At 26.0% G+C, this 23267-nt stretch overlaps 4 protein-coding genes across 5 annotated transcripts in view; 3 read left to right on the top strand and 1 right to left on the bottom strand.

Annotated features, from left to right (window-relative positions):
• Nucleotides 1-396: 396 nt before the first annotated feature.
• LOC113389548 lies at nt 397-2804 on the top strand. Its single transcript, XM_026626570.1, has 4 exons — nt 397-495; nt 1486-1573; nt 1691-1752; nt 2580-2804. Exons 1-4 carry the CDS (start codon nt 433-435, stop codon nt 2802-2804), a joined length of 438 nt encoding a protein of 145 aa, XP_026482355.1. The 5' UTR covers nt 397-432.
• A 2183-nt stretch (nt 2805-4987) lies between these two features.
• On the top strand, nt 4988-8188 carry LOC113389435. The gene is made up of 4 exons (XM_026626469.1): nt 4988-5009; nt 5298-5388; nt 6508-6569; nt 7911-8188. The coding sequence occupies exons 1-4, from the start codon at nt 5007-5009 to the stop codon at nt 8118-8120; spliced, it is 366 nt and encodes a 121-aa protein (XP_026482254.1). The 5' UTR covers nt 4988-5006; the 3' UTR covers nt 8121-8188.
• A 1943-nt stretch (nt 8189-10131) lies between these two features.
• Nucleotides 10132-13713, top strand: LOC113389547. The gene is made up of 4 exons (XM_026626569.1): nt 10132-10191; nt 10534-10618; nt 12231-12310; nt 13495-13713. The coding sequence occupies exons 1-4, from the start codon at nt 10132-10134 to the stop codon at nt 13711-13713; spliced, it is 444 nt and encodes a 147-aa protein (XP_026482354.1).
• Nucleotides 13714-16178: 2465 nt separating this feature from the next.
• LOC113389432 overlaps nt 16179-23267 on the bottom strand; it is a 290888-nt gene continuing 283799 nt past the window's right edge. For both annotated transcript variants that reach the window (XM_026626466.1, XM_026626465.1), the window contains exons 4-5: nt 19562-19626; nt 16179-17055 (exon numbers count right to left, since the gene is read on the bottom strand). In XM_026626466.1, coding sequence (XP_026482251.1) covers nt 16336-17055; nt 19562-19567 — 726 coding nt within the window. In that variant the 5' untranslated portion in view covers nt 19568-19626 and the 3' untranslated portion in view covers nt 16179-16335. The remainder of the gene's footprint in view (nt 17056-19561; nt 19627-23267) is intronic.

Below are 23267 nucleotides of genomic sequence, written 5' to 3'. Positions count from 1 at the left end.
TAATTATTATTATTAATAAAGTAACATACTCGTAGAACCTAGACAAAAAAGAATTTAGAACAAATCTAAAAAATGGCTTCTTAATCTTTAATTTGAGCTTAGGCCAAAAAATATAATATACCTATTCATAATTTAATCACAATTAATTATTTCAAACTTTACCCCATTAGTTATTTAAAAATTCTTGTATATTTTACCATTTTATATTCAGTCTTTCATAGTTTTATCAATCAAAAAAAACTCTATAAATATGGTTGAGTGGATTTTTGAAATGCAAATGCAAAATACTAAAACATTTTTTTATAACAAATAAAAATGAATCGATAAGACAAAGTTGATATTCATAATTTAATAATAAACAATGAGACCAGTTCTACAGTTTGTTAGTGATTTGTTGCTATAATATTTGTTTTTTTGAAAATTTCTTAAAACATGTTTTTGTATAAAATAGCCATATTTTTGGCAGTAGTTACAGTTGCATATTCTTCTCATTCGGTAAATATTTTGTAAAAAAATATTAATTAATATTTAAAACAGTATTAATGCAATATATAGATATTTTTAATTTATACTAAAACCTATAAAATAATATAATAATTTGTGATAATTTTATATTCATCATATTAGTCGTAAATGTGTTATTACAAAAAACACGTCTCTTTTTATTTTTTTTAATTTTTTTTCTTTATTTTTAATCTATTTTATTTATTTGTTTATTATTATTATTTTATTTCTTTCTGTGATTATCATTATTATTATTATTTATATTTTATCCATATAACTCATAGGGTCTGTGAATAACTCTGATTGTTATATAATATGAATGAATAAAAAAAAATGCCATTCATAATTACTAAATGTTTTTATGCATTTTAAAAACTTGATAAATAAAAACAATCTTAGTCAAGAATGACCGAGCTTTTGAAGTTATATGATTAATAGAAATCTTCTATTCAATATAAAGTACTTGAGTTACATTATTCAGCATAAATATTAAAACACTTTTTCTGGTTTATAACTAGTTATCACAAAAAATGTTGATCGTTTTTTTAAAGTATTTTACTCTTTTACAATCCTGATTAATTGCACAAACTTTTGATGAAACTTGCCTATTGCCTATTAAAACACTTTTTTCAAATAAGCTTTTCAAATTATAAGAATTTATAAAATCATTATATAACGAATAGTCTTAATTGCAGAAAACTTCCTGCAATTGTGTCTTTATTTTTGTCTGTGGTTCAAAAAATATTTAGGGTTACAGTTTTCAATTTTGAATGAACAATATTAATAAAAGTTAACTACAATGACCAAAAAAACAGCTTCAATTTCACCAAAGTCCTAGGTTGCACTAAGAAGCTCATAATTTACAAACAACTTGAAATAATTTTTTTCTAATTTAGGTTGAGTTCTGGGATACCATATATATATATATATATATATATATATATATATATATATATATCATTAATCCATTTTTTATTTCAGATTGATGAATTAGATGACCTAGATGAGGCTTTCTTACTTTGCGTCAGAGAATTAAATCTTAATATACCTTCTCTGTTATTACAAGGCAGTGAGTAAAGTTTTTTATTTTAAATTTTACAAAAAAATATTCAGTTTAATTTCAAATGAGACATATAATTGTTTATTAACAATTAATGACATATTATGTACTTTTTGTTATTTTTAGATCCAGCAGAAAATCCAAAATTAATGTGTTTTAATGGATGCATTTATAGACGTTTGGGTGTGGTAAGTTAATGAAATAATAAAAAAATAATAATGCACCTAATAAAACAATTAGATAACGTATACTTTATAACTTAGGTATCGTAAACTAAATAACAGTACTCATACTAACAACAAAAATACTTCTGTTAAATGAAAATATGGCTGGTCACACATTACACGTTTCCCTCTACTTTCAAATAGTATCAACACAAAATGCCATTCTTTACTTGTTTTTGGGATAAAGGTACTAAACCTTTCAAATCTTAAATTTTCGAACCACACTCTACACTATATTAATTTTAATATAAAATTTCAATATATTTGCACAATATACCACTAGTTCTACTATGACACTCTATTCTAGTGGTTAGGAAACCGGGGTAAATTACCCCAAAAGAAGTAAAAATAGATCTTTTTAGAGCAAAATATATTTATTTTAATTAATATTTACTATATTTGCTACGTAGTTGTCCGTATGGAAGAAATCTCTGTTCCATGAGGGTAATATTTTTTTTCTTTTATAATTTTTTAAAGAAGCTTTCAGAAATTGATGACGAATTTTACAAATTCAGCTATAATTTATTGAAACTTAACACATCACACTATTCAACAAGTCGAATCAAGTGTGTTGTAAATAATTTCAATTAAAAAAAAAATTAATGAAAATTTCTTATAATTATTCATATATTATGTGCGTACATTAAATCATAACGTATCGATGGAATAATTCTGCAAAATAAAATAATTTGAAAATATAAATTTGGATAAAAAAAAATTTTGGGGTAATGATTAAAAAAGTTTCCCGGTTGCTGTTCTATTCAAATTTAATTTTTGTTTTATTTTTCCAGGTACAAAGAGGTAAATTACAAGTAGACCAAGTCAAACAATTTTTAGTCCATTCCCCTGACCCAAGGGTTAGAGACGTGGTTAACAAAATTTCCGATGAATGTGGCCTAGAAATCAACAAAGGGTTACCCAAAGACGAATGCACCCTTGGAGGTCAAATAAGCAAATGTTTTAGAAGAAAAATGCAAGATCTTCATATGGAAGCAAATCAAATCAAATTTAAATAGATAGAAAATATATGGATATATAAAAAAAGGATATATGGATGCTAATAAAATTGTTTTGTCATGAACTGCTTTAGTATTTTATTATAATTAATATAATTAGTGCTATGCAAAGCTTTTATGTTTGTTTGAAAACTGTATCCACACACACATACACACATTTTTATTTTGCATAGATTTCTTGCCGATCAAAATAATATATATTTTTAAGACAATATGCTGGGTGTAAATACATTTAAAGAGTTGTTCTCTTTTGAGATATGTTTTTTTTTTATTTTTCGACATTTCATTTAGAATCGTATGGCCATCTTTTATGAGAGTCCGACATACCCAGACAAAAGACCTAGTCTGAGAGTCCGACATACCCAGACAAAAGACCAAGCCTGGTATGCACAAACGCATTTCCTTTGCTGTACTAAAGAACATTTTATTAATTTGTTCAAAATGTACAATTTTTAGTAACAATAAATATTGAAGAATATGATAAAATAAAGATATGAACAAAAAAAATAAATATTAAAGATCCTTTGAAAAAATCCTTATCATGTCTAAAATGTTTTTGATTTATGTAAAAACTATCGTTTTCATATTATTATTATATTGAAAGAAAAGTTTACTTTTGTCGGAAAATCTAATATTATATTATTTCGACGTTTCAAGTCATTTTGAATCGAATGGGGGCCAAATTTGAAATAAGCTGATTTTTCACATTTTATTCACAATTTGTAATCGATTTTAAAAATTTACAAACTGTTTTAAAGGTATTGATCGGAAATCGTATTGGAAACTATAGTTTTTGGTGAAGATCTCTTTCGTAAAAAACAAAAATATTTCATAAAACTTTCATAAAAATTTTCATAAAACTTTGTATGACAATAAATTCATAGTAGTAAAATATTATAGGCCTAATAATGCAACTTGCCTTAAGGAAAATTGCTAGTTAACTTCTTGCAAGGTAAGTTATTGTAATCGTCCAAAAATAGATATTTGCATATTTTTACGTTGCAGAGGTCTCTGAACATTTTGGCATACTTTAAAAAAAATAGTCTTGTGTGTGTATATATGTGTGGATACAATTTTTCACCCACGTTTTCGGGAGCATGGATCAACCGATTTGAATGGTTTAAAAAACATTCGATTCCTTATAATAGAGAGACGTGCTGATTAGTTTTTGGCAAAGGCAGGTCCAGCCGTTTTGGAGATACGGAGCAAAGAGTGCAGAAAATATAAATCGAGTTTTTGATAGAACGGAGGATCGGTTTGTAATGATGAAGAAAAGTGGTGATTAGTTTTTGGCAAAGGTAGGTTCGGTAGTTTCGGAGAAACAGAGCAAAAATGGCAAAAGATAGCAGTTATGAAAAGAACATAGATCATCTAATCAAAAAACGAATCATCTAATTCAAAAAACATTTCGCTTATTTATTAAAAATGATTTTTTACTTATTTTGCTTAAAAATTATATCAACATTAGAAAAAAACATCATGTTACTCTCCAACTTCCATACATTATGCTACTGAATCATACTGAATATAGTCAAAATGTCATGTATTTGCTGTGCATTCAGGCGTTTACACATAAACTGCAACGTCACTCGTATGTTATAAATCTGGTTCAGAAAGACCCTGTTATCTAACATCGTTTTTTGACATTTGTGCGGTTTCTAGGTTAGGTTTTGTATCTGACAACCTGAGAAAAACGCCTGACTGCACACCAACCACTTGGCTTTTGTCAATATTTAGTATGAAAAATTTTCTATAACATAGCCTTGCCAAAATATTAGTCTGTAAAGGTGAGATATCAATTTTCAAGTTTGAGAAATTAGTAAAAAATACATTTGGAGACTCAGACTTATATCTTATAATGCAATTTTTATACGCAAAAATCTGCAATCATATAAATTTCTATCGAATGCAATGCAATATAAAAATATATTTTTTATATATATTTTTATCACAAAATAAAAACCGTGACATTAAATTCATGGGCGAAACAAATAAAATTGTTACAACAAATTGTAATAAAAATCACTTTGATAAAGTAAAAATTTATACATGTTTGTGTGCATATATAAACCTAAGTCGCATATGATTAATATTTAATGATTTCATAAAATCAATATTTGGAGTTGATATAATTAAAAATTTAACGAAAATGGGTTTTTGTAAAAAGTTTGGGGTTTGGCGTTTTTGTTAGTCTGCATTAATATGGTAAGTTGGAAATTGATACACAAAAATTTAATTATAACATATTACAGGTATGAGTTCAATTTAATGTTATATAAAATTTGTTTGAAAGTTGAGTAATTAATTTAAAATTTATTTGAACGTATGGAAGTTTTGAATAATGTCCTACTCTTTATTCAGTAAACAACAGCTGTATATAATAATTAAAACTAAATAAATTATATGTAACAAACTAGTTTGTTTACTTAAATATAATATAGTATGTATGATAATACAATATAAATACTCATATTATTATTTTTGATATTTCAGAAGTTCTCAAACGCAGACAAAACAATGAATACAGTAATTATGCAATGCATCAAAGAAAAAAATGTTAATGTGAAAGAATTAGGAGAAATAAGTAAGTTTTATTCATTATTAACTTCCCGAAGGAGAAGTTTATGTTTTCATCAAAAAATCCGATTCGCGAATTTTATGTTTTCTCGACGTTTCAAGCCATTCTGAATCGAATGAGACCAAGTTTGGAAAAAGTATGTGTGTGTGTGTTTGTGTGTGTGTGATCAGATTTTTTGCCGTTAATCTACGTTTTCTCAAAAATAGCTGGACCGATTTCAAAAATTTAAAAGCCATTCGATGTATCTCGATGAGGACTAGCGTTTATCAATTTGGGCGACAATCAGCCAAGCCGTTTCTTTGTAAATAGCAGAAAAGTGTAGAAATTTTCGTTCACGTTTGAGCCTAAAATTTGCAACCGATTTTAAAAATTCAAAAACCGTTCGAAAGATATTGGTTGGGAATCGCGTTGATTAGTTGTTGGTAACGTTCGACCATTTCTTCGTAATTAAATGTTAATAATTTTTTCTTTTGATGATTATGATGAAATATTGTTTAACGATAGATCTCGTAGTCTAAAATAACATACTAAAATATTATAGGCCTATGATAAGCGGTTAATTACGATTGCAGTTGACGTCTACACTTTAATATAATACATTTCACGAAATAAACACAAAATTGATGAAATAAAACGTGTTAAACAAATTCAATTAATTTATACATTATACGAGTAAGTATGTTTGAAAGCCATCAATTGGAAATCTAATTGATTATTTTTTAGTAAAAGCAAAAATTATATTCAATAGTCCGGTCATTTAACTTAAATTAGGTTAGAATCTCGGAATTCGAGATTCCGAATTGTAGGTCTGTAAATACTTGTTTATTGAGACCCTAAAATTGTCTCAAAAAACCTCTCAATATCTACATATGGTAGGGTGTACGCTACATATGTAGGTTTTAAGACAACTTCTAAAAGTCAATATACAAGTATTTATCTCGAATTCAGAGATGAACTTGCTATACATAATGACTGGACTATAAAAAATAAACAGCTGAACATTCTACTTAAAAAAATAGATGAATCTCGAATCTTCGTCGTTCATCCGACTTGCCTTAAGGCAAAATGCAACTGACAACTAGTTTTTTTATTTGTTAATTCTAATATATTTTTCAATAATTCCAGTCACTAATAACAAACCAGACAAGTACTGTTTCCATGGTTGTGTCTTCCAGAAATTGGGATATGTAAGTAATTTTATGAGAATAACTCATAGAGTACAATAGTCCACCATCAGATACCTAAAAAAATAAGTTAAGATTTTTTTCACGACAATATTTGAAAGTAGAGGGCAAAAGATGTATAACCAGTCATGACTTGGATTTTTACGACGTTGCTATCAGAAAATAAATGTTTGAAAATAACTACCCCAAAAGTATTTTCTTTAGTTTTTTGGTTATGAGCACTGTTGTTTAGTTTACGAGACGTTGTTGTAATTTTTAAGTGAACGTTATTAAATTGTTTTTATAAGATGTAGAAACTAATTTTAAATTCGACAGTTTTTTATTATATAACCTATATAAAGTTTACACCTGGGTGAGGTAAAATGGACCAAATAAACCTTAACCCTGGCACAGGTGTAAGCAATACAAAATAGTAAAAAAATGAGTAACTAAAAAATAATAGTTTGTCTTGATTAAATAACTTTGAAAATAATTATTCGTGTTCATTACATTTACATATAAGAATGAAAATATTTTTATGGCAGTGTAAGGAAAGTTTTCAAATAAATAAAAATAATACATTTCTAAATAAAAAAATAAAAAATTATTTAAAAAAATAAATAAATAAAGAAATATTAGATACGTTTTGATACATACTTATTAATATTACTTTTAGTTTTAAAAACAATTAAGCTAAACTCGTGTATTTTCTATTCCGAGCAATTTTTAATAATTAATTTTAAATATTCTAATTATTTTCTTGTTTAATAAAATAAAAAAACTGGGAATGTCTATCGAATTGTTACTTACACGTGTCCTTTGTTTACTCACAAAATGTCCTGAAATAGAAAATACTCTCATTCTTGCGACCGAATTAGGCTTAATTGTTTTTAAAGCCTGATATGATAATTCGAAGTTTTCTGTTCTTTAATTTGTCGATTCTAGGGTTTAAAATTCTTTTTTTTAAGTTTGAGTAGAGGAAATTACTTCTTCAAGAAGAAGTTACACTGGTTTAATTAATAAATACACTGGTATAAAAATCTAGATTAATATATATAAAATTTTTCTGGAAACCACTGATAAGATATCAAATGCTATTGAACCGATATGATTTCAAGAATCAAAACGCTTTCATCTATCTTTTACATTTGGCTATATTTGTCATTTTCCGTTTATACAGTGAAAACCAATTTTTTCCACTAAAAACCGGTTTTCGAATTCCATAATTTTTGCCAAAAAACCGACAAACTCTAGTTTTCACAATATAATAGCTCAAAGTCAAATTGGGTCTTGCTCTATAAGTCAAGTTTCAATATTCTAGTAAATAGTGAGTTAAAATTATGTTTTTTTTTGTTTTTTTTTTAGTTCGTGGATGGTAAATTGAGCTTCGATGCAATGATCGCCGGTTTCAATGCTCAACAAAAACCTGATTCCAACCCAAATCCACAATTGGAAGACATTTTGGCGAATTGTATAAAAGATGTTATGACGGACGAGAAGAATGACGATGCCTGCATTATTGCTGAAAGAACTATGCATTGTGTTGTCGATCATGACAAACAGAAAAATACATAAATAAATTAAATATTTTCATTATTGTATTATCGAATACATCGAGAGCAGATTAATAAATTTATTGAATTTCAAAGCACTTGCATTTGTTTTAATGAGAAACTAGTGGTGCCTCAAGGCCCAAGTTCCAAAAATTAAAATTGTTAAAACAGATTTAAATTGTTCGAAAATTTTGGACAAAGTAAATTTTTGAGGTTTTTGAAATTTTTGGGAAAAATTATACTTTTTTGAAGCAAAGGCTTTAAAATTGTTCGAAAATTTTAGAAAAAGTAAATTTTTGAAGATTTAGAATATTTTTAAAACTTTTACTTTTATGATAAACAGCTTTAAATTGTTCAAAAATACTGAATAATATAATTTTTTTTTTCAGGATTAAGAAATTTTTGAAAAAAATTGCACTGTTTTGAAAAACAGCTTTAGAATTGTTCATAAATATAATATCAATAATATAAATTTTTTGAAGATTCAGAAATTTCTGAAAAATGTTACTTTTTTAAAAAAAGCTTTAAAATTGTTCGAAAATTTTGAATTTTCTAGAAAAACGGTACTTTTTTGAAAAACAGCTTTAGAATTGTTCGAAAATTTTGATAAAAATAAACTTTTGAAGATTTTGAAATTTTTGAAAAACGCTTTAAAATTGTTCGAAAATTTTGTAAAAACTAAATTTTTTGAAGATTAAAAAATTTTTGAAAAAATAATTATTTTTTGTTTTGCTTTAGAATTGTTCGAAAATACTGAATAAAATTTTTTCAGATTTTAAAATTTTTGGGAAAAATGTTAATTTTTCAAAAAAAGATTTAAAATTGTTCGAAATTTAAAAAAAAATAAATTTTTGAAGATTTTAATTTTTTTTGGAAAAATGGTACTTCTTTGAAACAGCTTTAAAATTGAAAAAAAAAATTCGAAAAACATAAATTTTTTGAAGATTTTGAAATTTTTGAAAAAAAAACTGTATTTTTTTGATAAAAATCTTTAGAATTGTTCGTAAATTTTGAAAAAAATTGATGATTAAGAAGGTTTTGAAAAAATGTTACTTTTTTGTGTTCGAAAATTTTGAAAAAAATAAATTTTTGAAGTTTTTGAAATTTCAAAAAAAAGTTTCTTTTTTCAAAAACAGCTTTAGAATTGTTCGAAAATTTTGAAAAAAAATATTTTTGTGAAGATTTTTGTAAAAAGTGGACCTACTAGACCTATCTTCCCAAAAATTTACGCAATTCTTCTTTTTGTCAATAAAAATAAACATTTAAAATCGAACTTTCCGTTGAATTACCGTTCTTGACACTTTTTGCCCCGTATCTTTAAAACGGCTGGACGTGCCTTCGCCAAAAGCACGCATGTCTCCTTATCAATATGAATCGAATGTTTTTTGAATTATTCAAATCGATTAATCCGTGTTCACAAAATCGTTGAATCGAAAATTTGTATCCGCACATAGATACACACACGCGCACACACATTCACACACACGTACATCCATTTTTTCTAAGGTACGCCAAAATGTTAAGCAATCTCTTAAACGTATAGATATATAAAAGTTAGACAATTTTACATATATTATATTATAATATAACATATTATATTTTTCTTGCTGGCAGCAATATTGTTAATAATAATAATCATTATTATTATTATTAAATTTATTAAGTATTTTTTTTATAACGGTTGCCACTAAAAGTTTGAAACAAAATGACTTACTCTGATAATTCTAAAAACTGGTAAACTTAGGAAAATAATTAGATCAAAAATATGTTATATTATTTACAACAATAAAACTTGTCAATTACCAAAGCCATAAAAAATCGAAACTAAACGTGAATATAATGTTACAATTTTTCTTGTCATAAAAGCTCTAATTGTGCAAAAAACAATACGCAATAAAAACTTTGAAAAATTTTATCATGTTTAGTGAAAATGCAACAATTTGAAGAACTAAAAGGATTTTTTTCGTTTAATAATAAGTTGTAAAAATTTGAATATAAATTGTTTAGAAAATAAAAAAAACAAAAGTTATAAAATGCATGGAAAAGTAGTACTAGTTATATTTGTAGTAGCTGCACAAACTGGCGTTTTTGGGGTAAAAACAATATTTTTTAGGATTTAAAAATTTAAAAATTGTCGCGCAAAATTATGCTAATAATGTATTATTTGTTATTATTAGCTATTAGCTATTTTAATTGGCTAATTTATTTATGAATAGAGTATTTTTCTAAATCCTACAAAAATACTATTTTATTTTATAGCAACTTGATGCTTTATTTTATTTCACGAGCACCAAGAATTGTTTCGAGTATGAAATATTATTTATTTTATTTCTAAGTAAAAGTTGGTAATTTATTGTTTGTATAAAAACAACGAAAAACCTATTTTTAATAAAATATTATTAAAATTAATTAGGTACTATAATTAACTATTTCAGTCTTCTATGTCAACGAACGACATCTTCAACAAACTTAAAGATGTTAAACATGAATGCTACTCTGAAAAAGAAGAATTACAAATAAGTAAGTATTAATAAAATTAATATGTGAAAAATATTTTAACCTTCGTAATCGATTCCGAGATCGATGCCAACCTCGGCCAACACGATGCCAAGTAGTACGATACGAAATTCTAGTAGAGTTTTACTTGAGATTATATTTGAGATCTATTTTCTCAAGTGAAATTTTCATACTGCTTGATATTGAGCTGGTCGAGGTTGGAATCCTTTTAACTAGTATGTATTCGTCTACGTCCTTAACCACTAAACTAGTCCTGAGATCGATGCCCAGCTAGATAACAAACAGTATGATGTTAAATTTTTACCTGAGATTGTATTTGAGATCTATATTTTCAAAAGGAATTTTTATACTGCTTGATATCGAGCTAGCCAAAAATGGAAACCTTGGGCTTAGTTTATGTTATCCCACGTCCTTAACCACTAAACTACTATCAAGATCGCAGTATGATATTAAATTCCAAGTTTACTTGATATTACTTCTAATATCTATATCCTCTGAAGTAAAACTTCTTTAGGCGCGTCTATGGTGTAAATCCGTACAAATGCAACGGAAGTCCGTTACGGCCGAAGTGTTCATAATTCGCTCTCGATAAGATCATTTCTATACGGGTCGATTGTGATTAGTTGTTGTGTATGTGAATAGAGATCTGTCGTTGTATGCGTACCGGCATCAACGTTGTATGCGTACCGATATCAACAAGGAAATCGGCATAGATAAATAAACATTTTGAAGTCACATCGTAGTACAAATGTTGATTTAATGAAAAATGCCTGAATCAGAAGAATATTTCACCCTGTTCCTTAAAAATATTAAAACAAATTAAATATTTAGACAGTGTACTAAATGTAAGTTTATTGATTAGAAATTATTTCTATATTATTCGTAGTTTCTATAAATCTTTGAAGTTATTAAAATAGAAAATATTTTTAGACAAGACAGATATTACAGCTGTTCAAAGAATGAGATTATATCGCCAGCGAAAAAGTAAAAAAATACAAGCAGTCAATGAATATATGTTAATTTTAATTAGATGAAGTTCTTCTAACACAATTACATGATGAGTGAAGTTGGGAAAACGATATTTTTTAGGCGTTGTTTAACAAAATCCACTGTGTGAATGAATATAGTTGAATTTATTAATCAGCAATTACTTCATTTCTCTAATGAAGGATAAAGTTTTAAATGTTAATTACAATGACAAACCGATCATGTTATATTTGAAGTATGACTTTAATTACATTATTGTTTATAATTATTATACATATTTTTAATGCTATTATAATATATAATTTATGATTTATCATCATATAAATGTGTATAATGATCGACACTAATAAATGTGTGCATCACGAGTGTTACATTATAACTAATAAACATTATTCAAAATTGTTATATGATGTATTTATTTTTACTTAAATGCCATCTTCTACAGTAGCAAATAAGTTTTACTTAATCGCGTGTGAACCTTACGCGCACTTTTTTTTATACTGTTTGATATCGAGCTGGTCGACGTTGAAATCGTTCTTAGGCCCCAACCACGACAGACTAATTACCAAATTAATAGTCATTTTAATGTATAATTATTATATTATTGATATTTTTTTAATATTTTTAGTTGAAACAAGTCTTGGAGAAGTTCTAGAAGCTGTAGATCATAATTGTTTTGTGGCATGCGCTTATAGAATATTTGGTTTTGTAAGTATACTTAAAAAAAATTATACCCAATTTACAATTTACATATTTCTATAAAAATTGTTCCAAATTTAAGTAAATGTTGGTAGACAGTAGGGTTTATACAAAAACCGACATTTCAGAAAACCGGTTTTCGAATTTTAATTTTACTAAAAAACCGGTTTCTAACCGGTTTTCGAATTTAACATAGAAAATAAAGTTTTGCTCGAATATTCTGTAATTCATCCGCAAATTTAGTGTTATTTAGAGCAGTATTTGACTGAATTTATTTATTGTTCAATTTTATAAATAGTAAACAAAATTATTTTAATTTTAATTAGTAGAACTAAAAAATAATAGTTTATCTTTGAAAATAACGTTGAAAATAATTATTCGTTATTCATGCATCATTTTCACATATAAGAATAAAAATATTTCTATGATAGTCAAAGGAAAGCTTTCGAATAAATAAAAATAATACATTTTTAAATAAAAAAATGCATTAAATTAAAAAAAAATTAGATACATGTTGATACATACTTATTAATATCAATTTTAGTTTTAAAAACAATTAAGCTAAATTCGGGTATTGTCTGTTCTGAACAATTTTAATTAATTAATTTTAAACACTCTAATTGCTTTTGTGTTTAATAAAATATGATTTCAAAAAACTGAGAACGTCTATCAAATTGCTACTTAGACATGTCCTTTGATTACTAACAAAATTTTCTGAATTAGAAAATACTCTCATACATGCGACCAAATTATGCTTAATTGTTTTTAAAGCCTGATATAATAATTCTAAGTTTTTTGTTCTTTAATTTGTGACTTCTAGGGTTTAAAACTTGTTTTTGAAGTTAGAGTAGAGGAAGTTACTTCTTCAAGAAGAAGTCGCACTGATTTAAATTAATATATACACTGGTATAAAAATTTAAATTAATATATACAAAACCTTTGTAGGAACCATTGCAGACTGGTAAGATATCAAATGCTATTGAACCGATATGATTTCAAGAATCAAAACGCTTTCATCTATCTTTTACATTTGGCTATATTTGTCATTTTCCCTTTATACAGTGAAAACCGACTTTTTTCACTAAAAAACCGGTTTTCGAATTCCATAATTTTCAGCAAAAAAACGGTTTTTGAAAACCGACAAACTCTAGTAGACAGTCTTATCTTGGATAATTATCATTTATATTTTTTAGTTGGTCGAAGGTAAATTTATGGTGGACCACTACATGGACTCCATAGCACCATTTCATAAGCCAACTTCGATGGAATACAAAAAAATGCAAAACATTGTCGATGATTGTTATGAACGACACAAAAAAGTCGAATCTAGAGGCGAATGTAAAATTGCAGCCACTATGATCGCCTGTATCATGCCTCAGGTGCAGAAGAACAAATTTAAAGTTATGATTTAAAAAAAATAAAAATTATGTATTTAATTGGAATTATATGAACTCAATTGCATATATTTGTATTAATCGTATTTTGTGTAAATATTAAGTTTGATTCTACATAGTAGTTTAATTCCATGATTTCACGGGGAGTCACAAAATCAATTGTTATGACTGTGACTTTTCGTATGTCGGTCAAAATTGTCAAAACGTAAAAAATGTTTGTGCTTCTGTCTACTGGCACAAAAGTCACTTATGTTATTGAAAAAGTCATTAAAATGTTAATGGCTATTTTTGGGCACTTGTTAGTAATATGAAGATACTACTAAGCAAATCAATGCAATTTTTTATCTTTCTTGTATGAATATTAGTTATGTTTCTACATAGTAGTTTAATTCCATAAATTCACGAGGTATCACAAAATCAATTGTTATGACTGTGACTTTTTGTATGTCGGTCAAAATTGTAAAAAATTAAAAAAATTATGTTCCTATTCTCTGGCACAAAAGTCACTTATATTATTGCAAAAGTCATTAAAAGAAAAACAGTTATTTTTGGTTACCCTGTTAGTAATATGAAGATACTAGATAAGCAAATCAATGCAATTTTTTATCTTTCTTGTATGAATATTAGTTATGTTTCTACATAGTAGTTTAATTCCATGAATTCACGAGGAGTTACAAAATCACTTGTTATAACTGTGAATTTGTGTGTGTAGTGTAAAACTATCAAAAGTAAGAATATATCGTGTTCCTATTCCCTGGCACAAAAGTCACTTATGTTATTGAAAAGGTCATTAAAAGAGTAATAGTTATTTTTGGTTACTCTGTTAGTTGTATAAAGATAATACTAAGCAAATCAAAGAAATTATTTTTTCGCGTCCTGGTTTGTTGTCCTTATAGATAAAAGATAAGTCAAGATAATTTGCCAAAATGAAATAAGTGCTTCGGGAATATTAAATCTGTTATCACCAAAAACCAATAACATAACAAGCAGTTTGATATCAAATTTTTACCTGAGATTATATTTGTGATCAAGTGGAATTTTGATACTGCTTGATATCGAGCTGGTTGAGGTTGAAATCGTTCTTAAACTCTACATCACGACAGGCTCATTAGCAAATAAATATGGACACTTTTCGTATGATCCTATGTTAACTTTTTCTCAAAAACTGCTTATGGTTTCGAAATTTAAAATGGCATTTGGTGAAACCTGATAAAACTTGACGTTTCGCAAAAAAAATAAAAAAAACAAAAATTGTTTGAAAGATATGAGTTGCAAATTGTGCAATTAGCTTTTGGTAAAATTGTTACTCCTAGTTAATTATTGAAAATATAAATTGACAAAATTAACAAAAAAAAAATTATATTCAAACAATAATGCATGAGATATAAGATATACGGGCACATTTAAGTATATTGCAATATTTTGAACTGAGAGAAAATTAGATAAAATGCCAAAACCAAAAGTCTATAAACTGATTAACTTTTTTGTTCACGATGATTAAATATCAAATATAAACTGAGATAAGGTAAAATAATATTTTTTAAATAAATGTTGAGAAAATTAGATAAAATGCAAAAACTAAGGGTCTATAATATAAACTTTTTTTTGTTAAATTTCACGATTAATAAATATCCTACATAACATAGATATAATTATAGATAAGATAAAGTCCCATAAAAATCGGTCAAGCCGTTTTCGAGACAGACAAAAATTGAAAAAATAATTTAAACAGCTTTTACAATATTAAAAACAAATGCTTAAATTTGAAATATAAGTATAGAAAATACAACATATTTATATTCAATATTTTTTATTATTTTTCTGATATTTGACGCCTAGATATATAAAAATTTATAGACATTGTATGTATTTAGTATTGTAGAACTTCCAGGCGAGTTTTGCATAAACAAAAGTTAGCAGAAACTTGTATAAATATTTGTTTAAACAAACGTACACCTAATTCAATGAATTTTTACTTGATAACTGATAATACTTGCTAATATTTGAACATTACCAGAAAATCCTGTAAAAAGATATTTGTAGGCTGAGTAACTTTTGCACACTTCAGTTGTAGTCTCAGTTTTTGTCAAATAATTCACAAATTTTATATGGAAGTACTCCTTTATAGTTAGTTAAGGAAAAACTAGATATAATTTACTACATTTCTATAAAAATAGTTATACACAGTCCGATATAAAAGTTTTTAGTTAGATAACGAAAAAATAGATAAAATTTACTACGATCCCATGCCTACAGTTATATACACTCCGATATAAAAGTTTTGAATAAAACGACTTTGAATTTGATATTTCATTACTTAGCAATAAATATAAAAAATTTCGGACACTTTTTCAGTTTTTGTCAATTAACTCACAAATTGTATATGAAAGCACATCTTTTTGAGTTAGATAAGGTGAAACTAGATAAAACATACTACAATTGGTATTTTATTGATTGTCTATTACAGTATACTTTTGGTTCACAGTTATAATTTATTACATATTTCCAGAAACATACGTTGACCCGCGACAAACATATAACAAATTACAAAATCCTTAAAAGTTTCCCTCAACATTTTTCAGAAAGTTCTATGTCTACTCTGATTTGATATTAAAATTTTTCGAGTAATTTATTACCAATTTACCCTTGTCTATAATAATTAACAGGTACAGGAACAGTTCGATTCATAACATTTGGAGGTATGACTACTTCATAAATAACTCTTTCTTCAGGCATCACAATCTGGTTATTGTTGGGAATTTGTCTCAAATCCACTTGTTTATCAAAAATTTGAGGACCAGATGTTGGATAACAATAAATCACAGGACAAGCCGTCATTTGGACAACTCTTGGTTGTTTATTTTCCGAATAAGAAACCAAATCTTGTCTGTTATCTGGGGCTTGTTGATAATTCCTGATATGGTGCAAAATTGGAGGAGGTGCATCTCCTGGTAAATTTTGCAAAACAGTGCTCACAGATTGACCTGGCATATGTCTTTTATTCCTCATATATTGCAATAAATTCTGTGTCCCTTCTTGTCTCAAACCATTATTTTTAATTTGATACACAGGTGGATGCAAATATTTGGATGTAAATTTAACTTCTCTATTTATGTTCATGGGTGATGGAACTGGTCCAATTGCCATATGAGATGTTGTATGAGGTTGCAAATATTCTGGTGAAATGTATGTATTCGAATCGATGTAGGAAGATTTAGATGCAAAATTTGGATCGATGTAACCGGAATTTTGTCTTGTCAATTCGCGAAATTTGGGAGTTCGTATGCGCCTTTTGCGATGGGGAGTTATTGAATCTTCTTCGTATGGGGATGGGTTGTTTTTTAAGTACCAAGAATCGCCCTGGAAAATAATAATAGACTAAAATAATGAAAAAATAACGCTCAAAACCAAAAACACTAAAACTAAAATGAAATTTAGCAATAGCAATTTCACCCGATTTGAGGCTATGGCTTAGATTGCTCTCTACATTAAAATAGTATTGCCAAAAGATACAATTTACTTAAATTTTTGATAATGAGGTGGATTTTTAAACCGTGATCTATTTTACTACAGTTTATTTAAAAAATGTATATATTTAGAATGTATATAAATATATATATATATATATATATATATATATATATCTTATATATAAAATTTCCATGTCACAATGTATATTCCCATACGAAGAGCTTGACTTCAATATTTCATTATTTTGTTTTTGTCAAATAACTCGCAAATTTTATATGAAAGCACTCTTTTTGAGTTAAATAAGGACAAACTAGATAAAATTTACTGCAGTTTCATGCCAACAGTTATATATACTCCGATATAAACGTTTTGAATAAAACGGCTTTGAATTTGATTTTTTATTCTTTAGCAATAAATAGAGAATTCGGGACATTTTTTGGTTTTTGTCAAATTACTCACACATTTTATATAAAAGCACTTTTTTTTAATTAGATGAGGGTGAAACTAGATAAAATTTACTACAATTCCATGCTTACAGTTATATCTTTGCGTTTCAGATATATATATATATACTAGTTGACCCGACAAACGTTGGTTTGCCATACAAAATATTTCTAGTACAAAATGTTTAGTACAAAAATAACTAACTGATCACAAATGTAGTGCATAAGTGTAAGGAGGAGCTAACAAAAAATATATAAATAGTTTTCCCACTGCAAAGCACGCCACATATAAATATCCCTTGATAGTTTTTGCAAGAGCCAACCTAATCTGAAACTGATTCTATTTAAATTGAATTGGCACACTTAATGTTTCAAGATTTTGATATATTATTATTACTGAGCTTTTGCATTAATTCTGTAGTTTTTGAATTACAAAACAAATTTTGATAATTTATCTTTAAATTATATTGTTATGTGGACTGTCCAGTGGGTTGGCTGAGATTGAAAAGAATTTAGAGTGGAAAATTTTACAGCTTTGCTATAGATTTGTATGGTACCTATAGTTTCCTATCAAAAACTATTGTATTTTTAGATTTTAAAATTCAATCACTCTATTTCTTTGCAAAATTTGCTCTTCATGCAAACTTTCATACAATTCGAAAATGGAAAAATAAATAAATTTCTATTGGACAGTATACAACTGTTGGCATGGAATTGTAGTAAATTTTATCTAATTTCTACTGTGCTAAATAAAAAAGAGTGCCTCCATATAAAATTCGGGACATGTATTGCAAACTTTCCTTTAACACTTAACAAATAATTTTTAGAAATTAATAAAAGAGACTTTTCTCAAAAATCTTGTATACAATATTCCACAATATTAAGAGAGTTTTAGAAAAAACTTAGTAACTTTCTAGATTCCACTTCATAAAATCCAACTCATATCATAAAATTCTATATATATATATATATATATATATATATATATATATATTTGTAATATTTTTGCAGCGCGATCGAATTAAAAAAAAGATTCAATAACAAAATTATTTATTCTATTAAACATTTCGACACTTAATCTAAAAAACATATTACATAAATACAAAGTTTTATAATAAATATAAATATATGAAAAACAGAAAATTATACATACCAAACCTGGAAAAACCACAGTAAAAATTAATTATGATGTAAAATTGATTGAACACTAAATTTGTGTAAAATAGTAAAATACTATTATATTAACAAACGAGAAATAGAAAGAGCACATATTGCCCTCCTATATTTAATGTTATTAATAGCGTTGCATTATGGACACTGATCAAGGTTACAAAGCAAGTGTGGTGAAGGAGTGGGAGCGGGGTCTGAGAAACGAAAGGGGAAAGAGAAACAGAGAAGAAATATAACAAACAAAAGATTTTAAAACTGTATAGAATTTCTTTTCATGAAATTAATGATGACTTTGTAACTGTCATGTAAGAGATGAAAGAAATTACGTTTGTAGACACAAGAAGTATTAAGGGATATAAGTACAGACTCAACTATCTTTCTAAGGTCACAATTTTTTTCAATGTAAAGGATGGAAGAATTTGATATTTTAAAAGTGTGGTTCAAGTTTATATCATCAAGTTCTGAAAGCATCGTTTTGAATTGATTTGGGTTTCTAGAATTATATATATATATATATATATATATATATATATATATATTGTATATATGTTCTTTACCCTCTTGTATATATATTGGGAACTTTCACAAATTTAACAACTATTGCAATCATTGCAGTCCAACCTGTAAATAGAATCAGTAACCCTATCAATGTTTTTTAATTGAACAATTGGGCTGCAAAAATATTACAAATATGTATCAACGTCGACAAAATTATCATCATATATATATATATATATATATATATATATATATATATTTTATTATTATTATTATTATTTAACCTGCATGCATTCTGCAACGCTGGATTTTTCTTGCAACCAAGTCGAGTGTCTTGCAACAGGGCGACCTGAGTATAATGCAGGAGAAGACATTTCTTATAACTTGAATTTGATTTTTTTTTAAATAATTTTTATGGGTAAAGTTGATAAATTGTGATACTATTGTGAATAACCGAATGAATTTATGGAATGAATAATTTTTAGACAGTTGTTGTGACGTTTTGGCCGGAGGCCTACTTGGATTATATTTATTTTTGATAGACGTTTTTTCAAACTAAATATTGGATTCTACAAAATAAATATTTTTGTTAAACACCAATTGATCAATCACATATTGGAAGAAATAAATTAGAAAATAAAACTAAAGTATCATGCTGATATGCAAAGTATTACCAAAGCCTTAATATAAACAAATTAATTATTTTTATCACATTTAATTATAACAATCAGAACCAAAATGATTCTATGAGTTACAGAAAAAATTATTAAAATAAGCTATTATGATTAAGTTATATTTACAAATGCTGTTCAACTCTATGGTCCTAATTACTATTTTTTAGAAAAATCTGTTTTCATACAAAATAATATTTAGATTTATATTTTCTAGCAAATGGCAAAAGATCAAAGCTCTCACCATTAAACTACGAACAAGCCAAATATTTATTGTTAAATAATGAATTTGATGAGGTAGTAATCACTAATTTAAATGTGATATATATTATACATTTATGAATATAAAAAGTTCATAAATGAATGTTATAATTATTTTAAATAAATAAATGTCAATAATAATAAATATATTAAGGAGAACTAGGAGCTTATTGTAACAGGGATAAGTAGTAATATTACTATATTGCAGGCTGACGCAGTAAACAGTAGTGCGCAGGTGCGTCATAATATCAAATTTTACTATCATGAAATTTTGTTTAGCGTTATTATTATAGACAAATATATAATTTTATATATCTTATTTCTTTTCAAATTTATCTTATTTTGTTTGATAATGGATACAAGTAAACAGAAGTGCGAAGGTACGTCATAATATAAAATTTTACTATCATGAAATTTTTTTACCGTTATTATTATCGACTAATTTTATATATCTTATTTCGTTTCAAATTTATCTTATTTTGTTTGAAAATAAACACAAGTAAACAGAAGTGCGCAAGTGCGTCATAATATAAAATTTTACTAACATGAAATTTAGTTTAGCGTTATTATTATAGACTAATTTCAAATTTAATTTATTTTATTTTGTATCAAATTTATCAATCATTAATATAATGTATGAATATTTTTGTATAAATATTGTAAAAATATTACATCTGGGGTTAGTTGAAACAAAACCTTGAGTCTAGTTCTAACATTTTTATTTGTATCATAAAAATAATGGTAGTTAGCATTGATTTATAAAAAAAAATACTTAAAAATAAATCATTTTTGAAATAAGTAAAGAATAAATTATCAGAGGTATTTTTGCTATTTTTGACTCAACCGGGGTAAGTTGTAACACTAGACTTTTTCTAGAAGATAATTTTTTGTGAAGTAAATAACAACAATAATGAAATTATTGATTTGATTTGGTAAAGGAAAGTTACAGCATTTTATATGAAAGCAGCCCTTTTCAGTTAGATAAGATGAAACTAGATAAAATTAGCTACAATTCCATAAAAACCGATATAAAAGTTTTGAATAAAACGACTTTGAATTTAATTTTTCATTATTTAGCAATAAATAGAAAATTTGTGATATTTTTCTGGTTTTTCGCAAATTACTCACAAATTTTATATGAAAGCACCCCTTTTCAGTTAGATAAGGTGAAATTAGATAAAATCTGGCTTTATTTTCAGAATTAAAAAAAACTGTTATAAACTCATACCTCCACTATATCTATTATAATAAAAAATCTGTCCTTTTAATAAAAAAAACATGTGCAGGCCGAAAAATTTACAGACACAAATATTGTATTAATGTAAAACAAATAAATTCTGATAGAGACGGTAAAAAATATAACAATTTATTTTGCATTTGTTATCGGGATAGAAGTTGTGAACTAAAATATTTAGATATATATGAAATGTTTTTGAATTATAATAATTAACCAAAGTCTTGAATAATAAGTTATTATTCAATACAATTATAATTGTTATAAGATATTTATTAGCAATTGTACTAATTAGTTTTAAGTATGAGCCAAAACTATTTTCAAAAAAAAAACTGTTGAAACTTATCTGAAAATATAAATCTAACGCCCAAATAATGAAGTCGATCTACAAATATATATCAGGAGTTGTAAGTGCACCTTGCCTAAAGGCTAAATGCCACTTCCACCTAATTTTCATAGATATAATTATAATTTTTGTTTCATACAAAGTCTTTTATTAAAATCATATCTTGTGGTCACACTTGACGATAATAAATAATTATCGGATAATAATTGCACAATTATCATCTCATTAAAAATAGGTTTCTGCTATTATTATATTACGTCGACGTGATTTATGATTTCAGAAACATTAACGAACTAAGAATATAGATTTATATAAAAATAAATTTGGCATATTTGTATTTATTTATTATATTTATACTCAATTTAAAAAAAAATCTTAAAAATAGAGATAGGTAAAATAGTGTACTTTTTTAGATACTTTTTTAAGTATAGCACTTAAAAAATATTCATTATTCAATTAATATTTTCTTAATACCCTTTGAACATTTTTTTTATTGAAATAAAATATGATTTATACATTTATGAGGTCTTTTAGAACACTTTAGTATAAAAAAATAGAAGAAAATACGGTTGAAAATTAAATAATAATAAGACCCAAAGTTTGTATCAATTTATTAAAAAAAATTATAGAATATTTATATTAGGATAGTTTAATTTATTAATTTATATTTTATATAATTCTTTTCTATATATATATATATATATATATATATATTAAATAAATAAATATAAAAAATCCTAAGCAATTTAAGACGATGTTAACCAAGCACATTAATATATTAAACCACAATATAGACTTTTTCAACCCAAAAATTTTACATTTTGAAGAGAACATAATTAAAAGAAGATTCGCTGAGGGGTTGTTTTTGCAATTACATAACGACAAGGTCATAAACAAACGATTCAACAACATGGCCCTGAACGAAACAAACACGTGGTTCCAATAGCGTGTCAAAATTTGTTAAAATTTTGACAAGATCTCATCGCTTTTTAAATTTCCCGTAAAATTTGAACACATGCTAAAAACTGCTTTAAGAAAAAATGTGACATTTCTATCTCAAACTCCGAACAGTAAATACATAGTTTCGACAACTTGTTAAGTTATCATATTTATTAGTGTTTTAATCATCTGTGATGTTAAAAAATATATATTTTATCAATGTGCACCATGGATTAATAATGGTTCCATATGCTATATTAGGATACAAAATTGTAAGTGTTTTATTATTATTATTATTATTATTATTATTGATTTTCTATGAAATTTCTTACATATTATTTATCTAGTTTTAATTTTTATAGTGAAATTGATTGCCACTGAATGAAGGCTAAGATGCTAGCCGAAACTAAAAAATAAATTTCTAAAAACTCTCATACTGTTTTTATTGGTGTAACGCCCGATTTTTTAACTCTAATTATATATACGAGATATATATATATATATATATATATATATATATATATATATATTATTTTCTT

This window comes from Ctenocephalides felis, unplaced genomic scaffold (assembly GCF_003426905.1).
Source record: "Ctenocephalides felis isolate EL2017-DRISC unplaced genomic scaffold, ASM342690v1 CF-g0.4_SCAFFOLD_03573, whole genome shotgun sequence".
In the NCBI taxonomy this organism is placed as follows: domain Eukaryota; kingdom Metazoa; phylum Arthropoda; class Insecta; order Siphonaptera; family Pulicidae; genus Ctenocephalides; species Ctenocephalides felis.
Note: the sequence above shows the minus strand (reverse complement) of the source record. Positions and strands in the feature narration are given on the sequence as shown.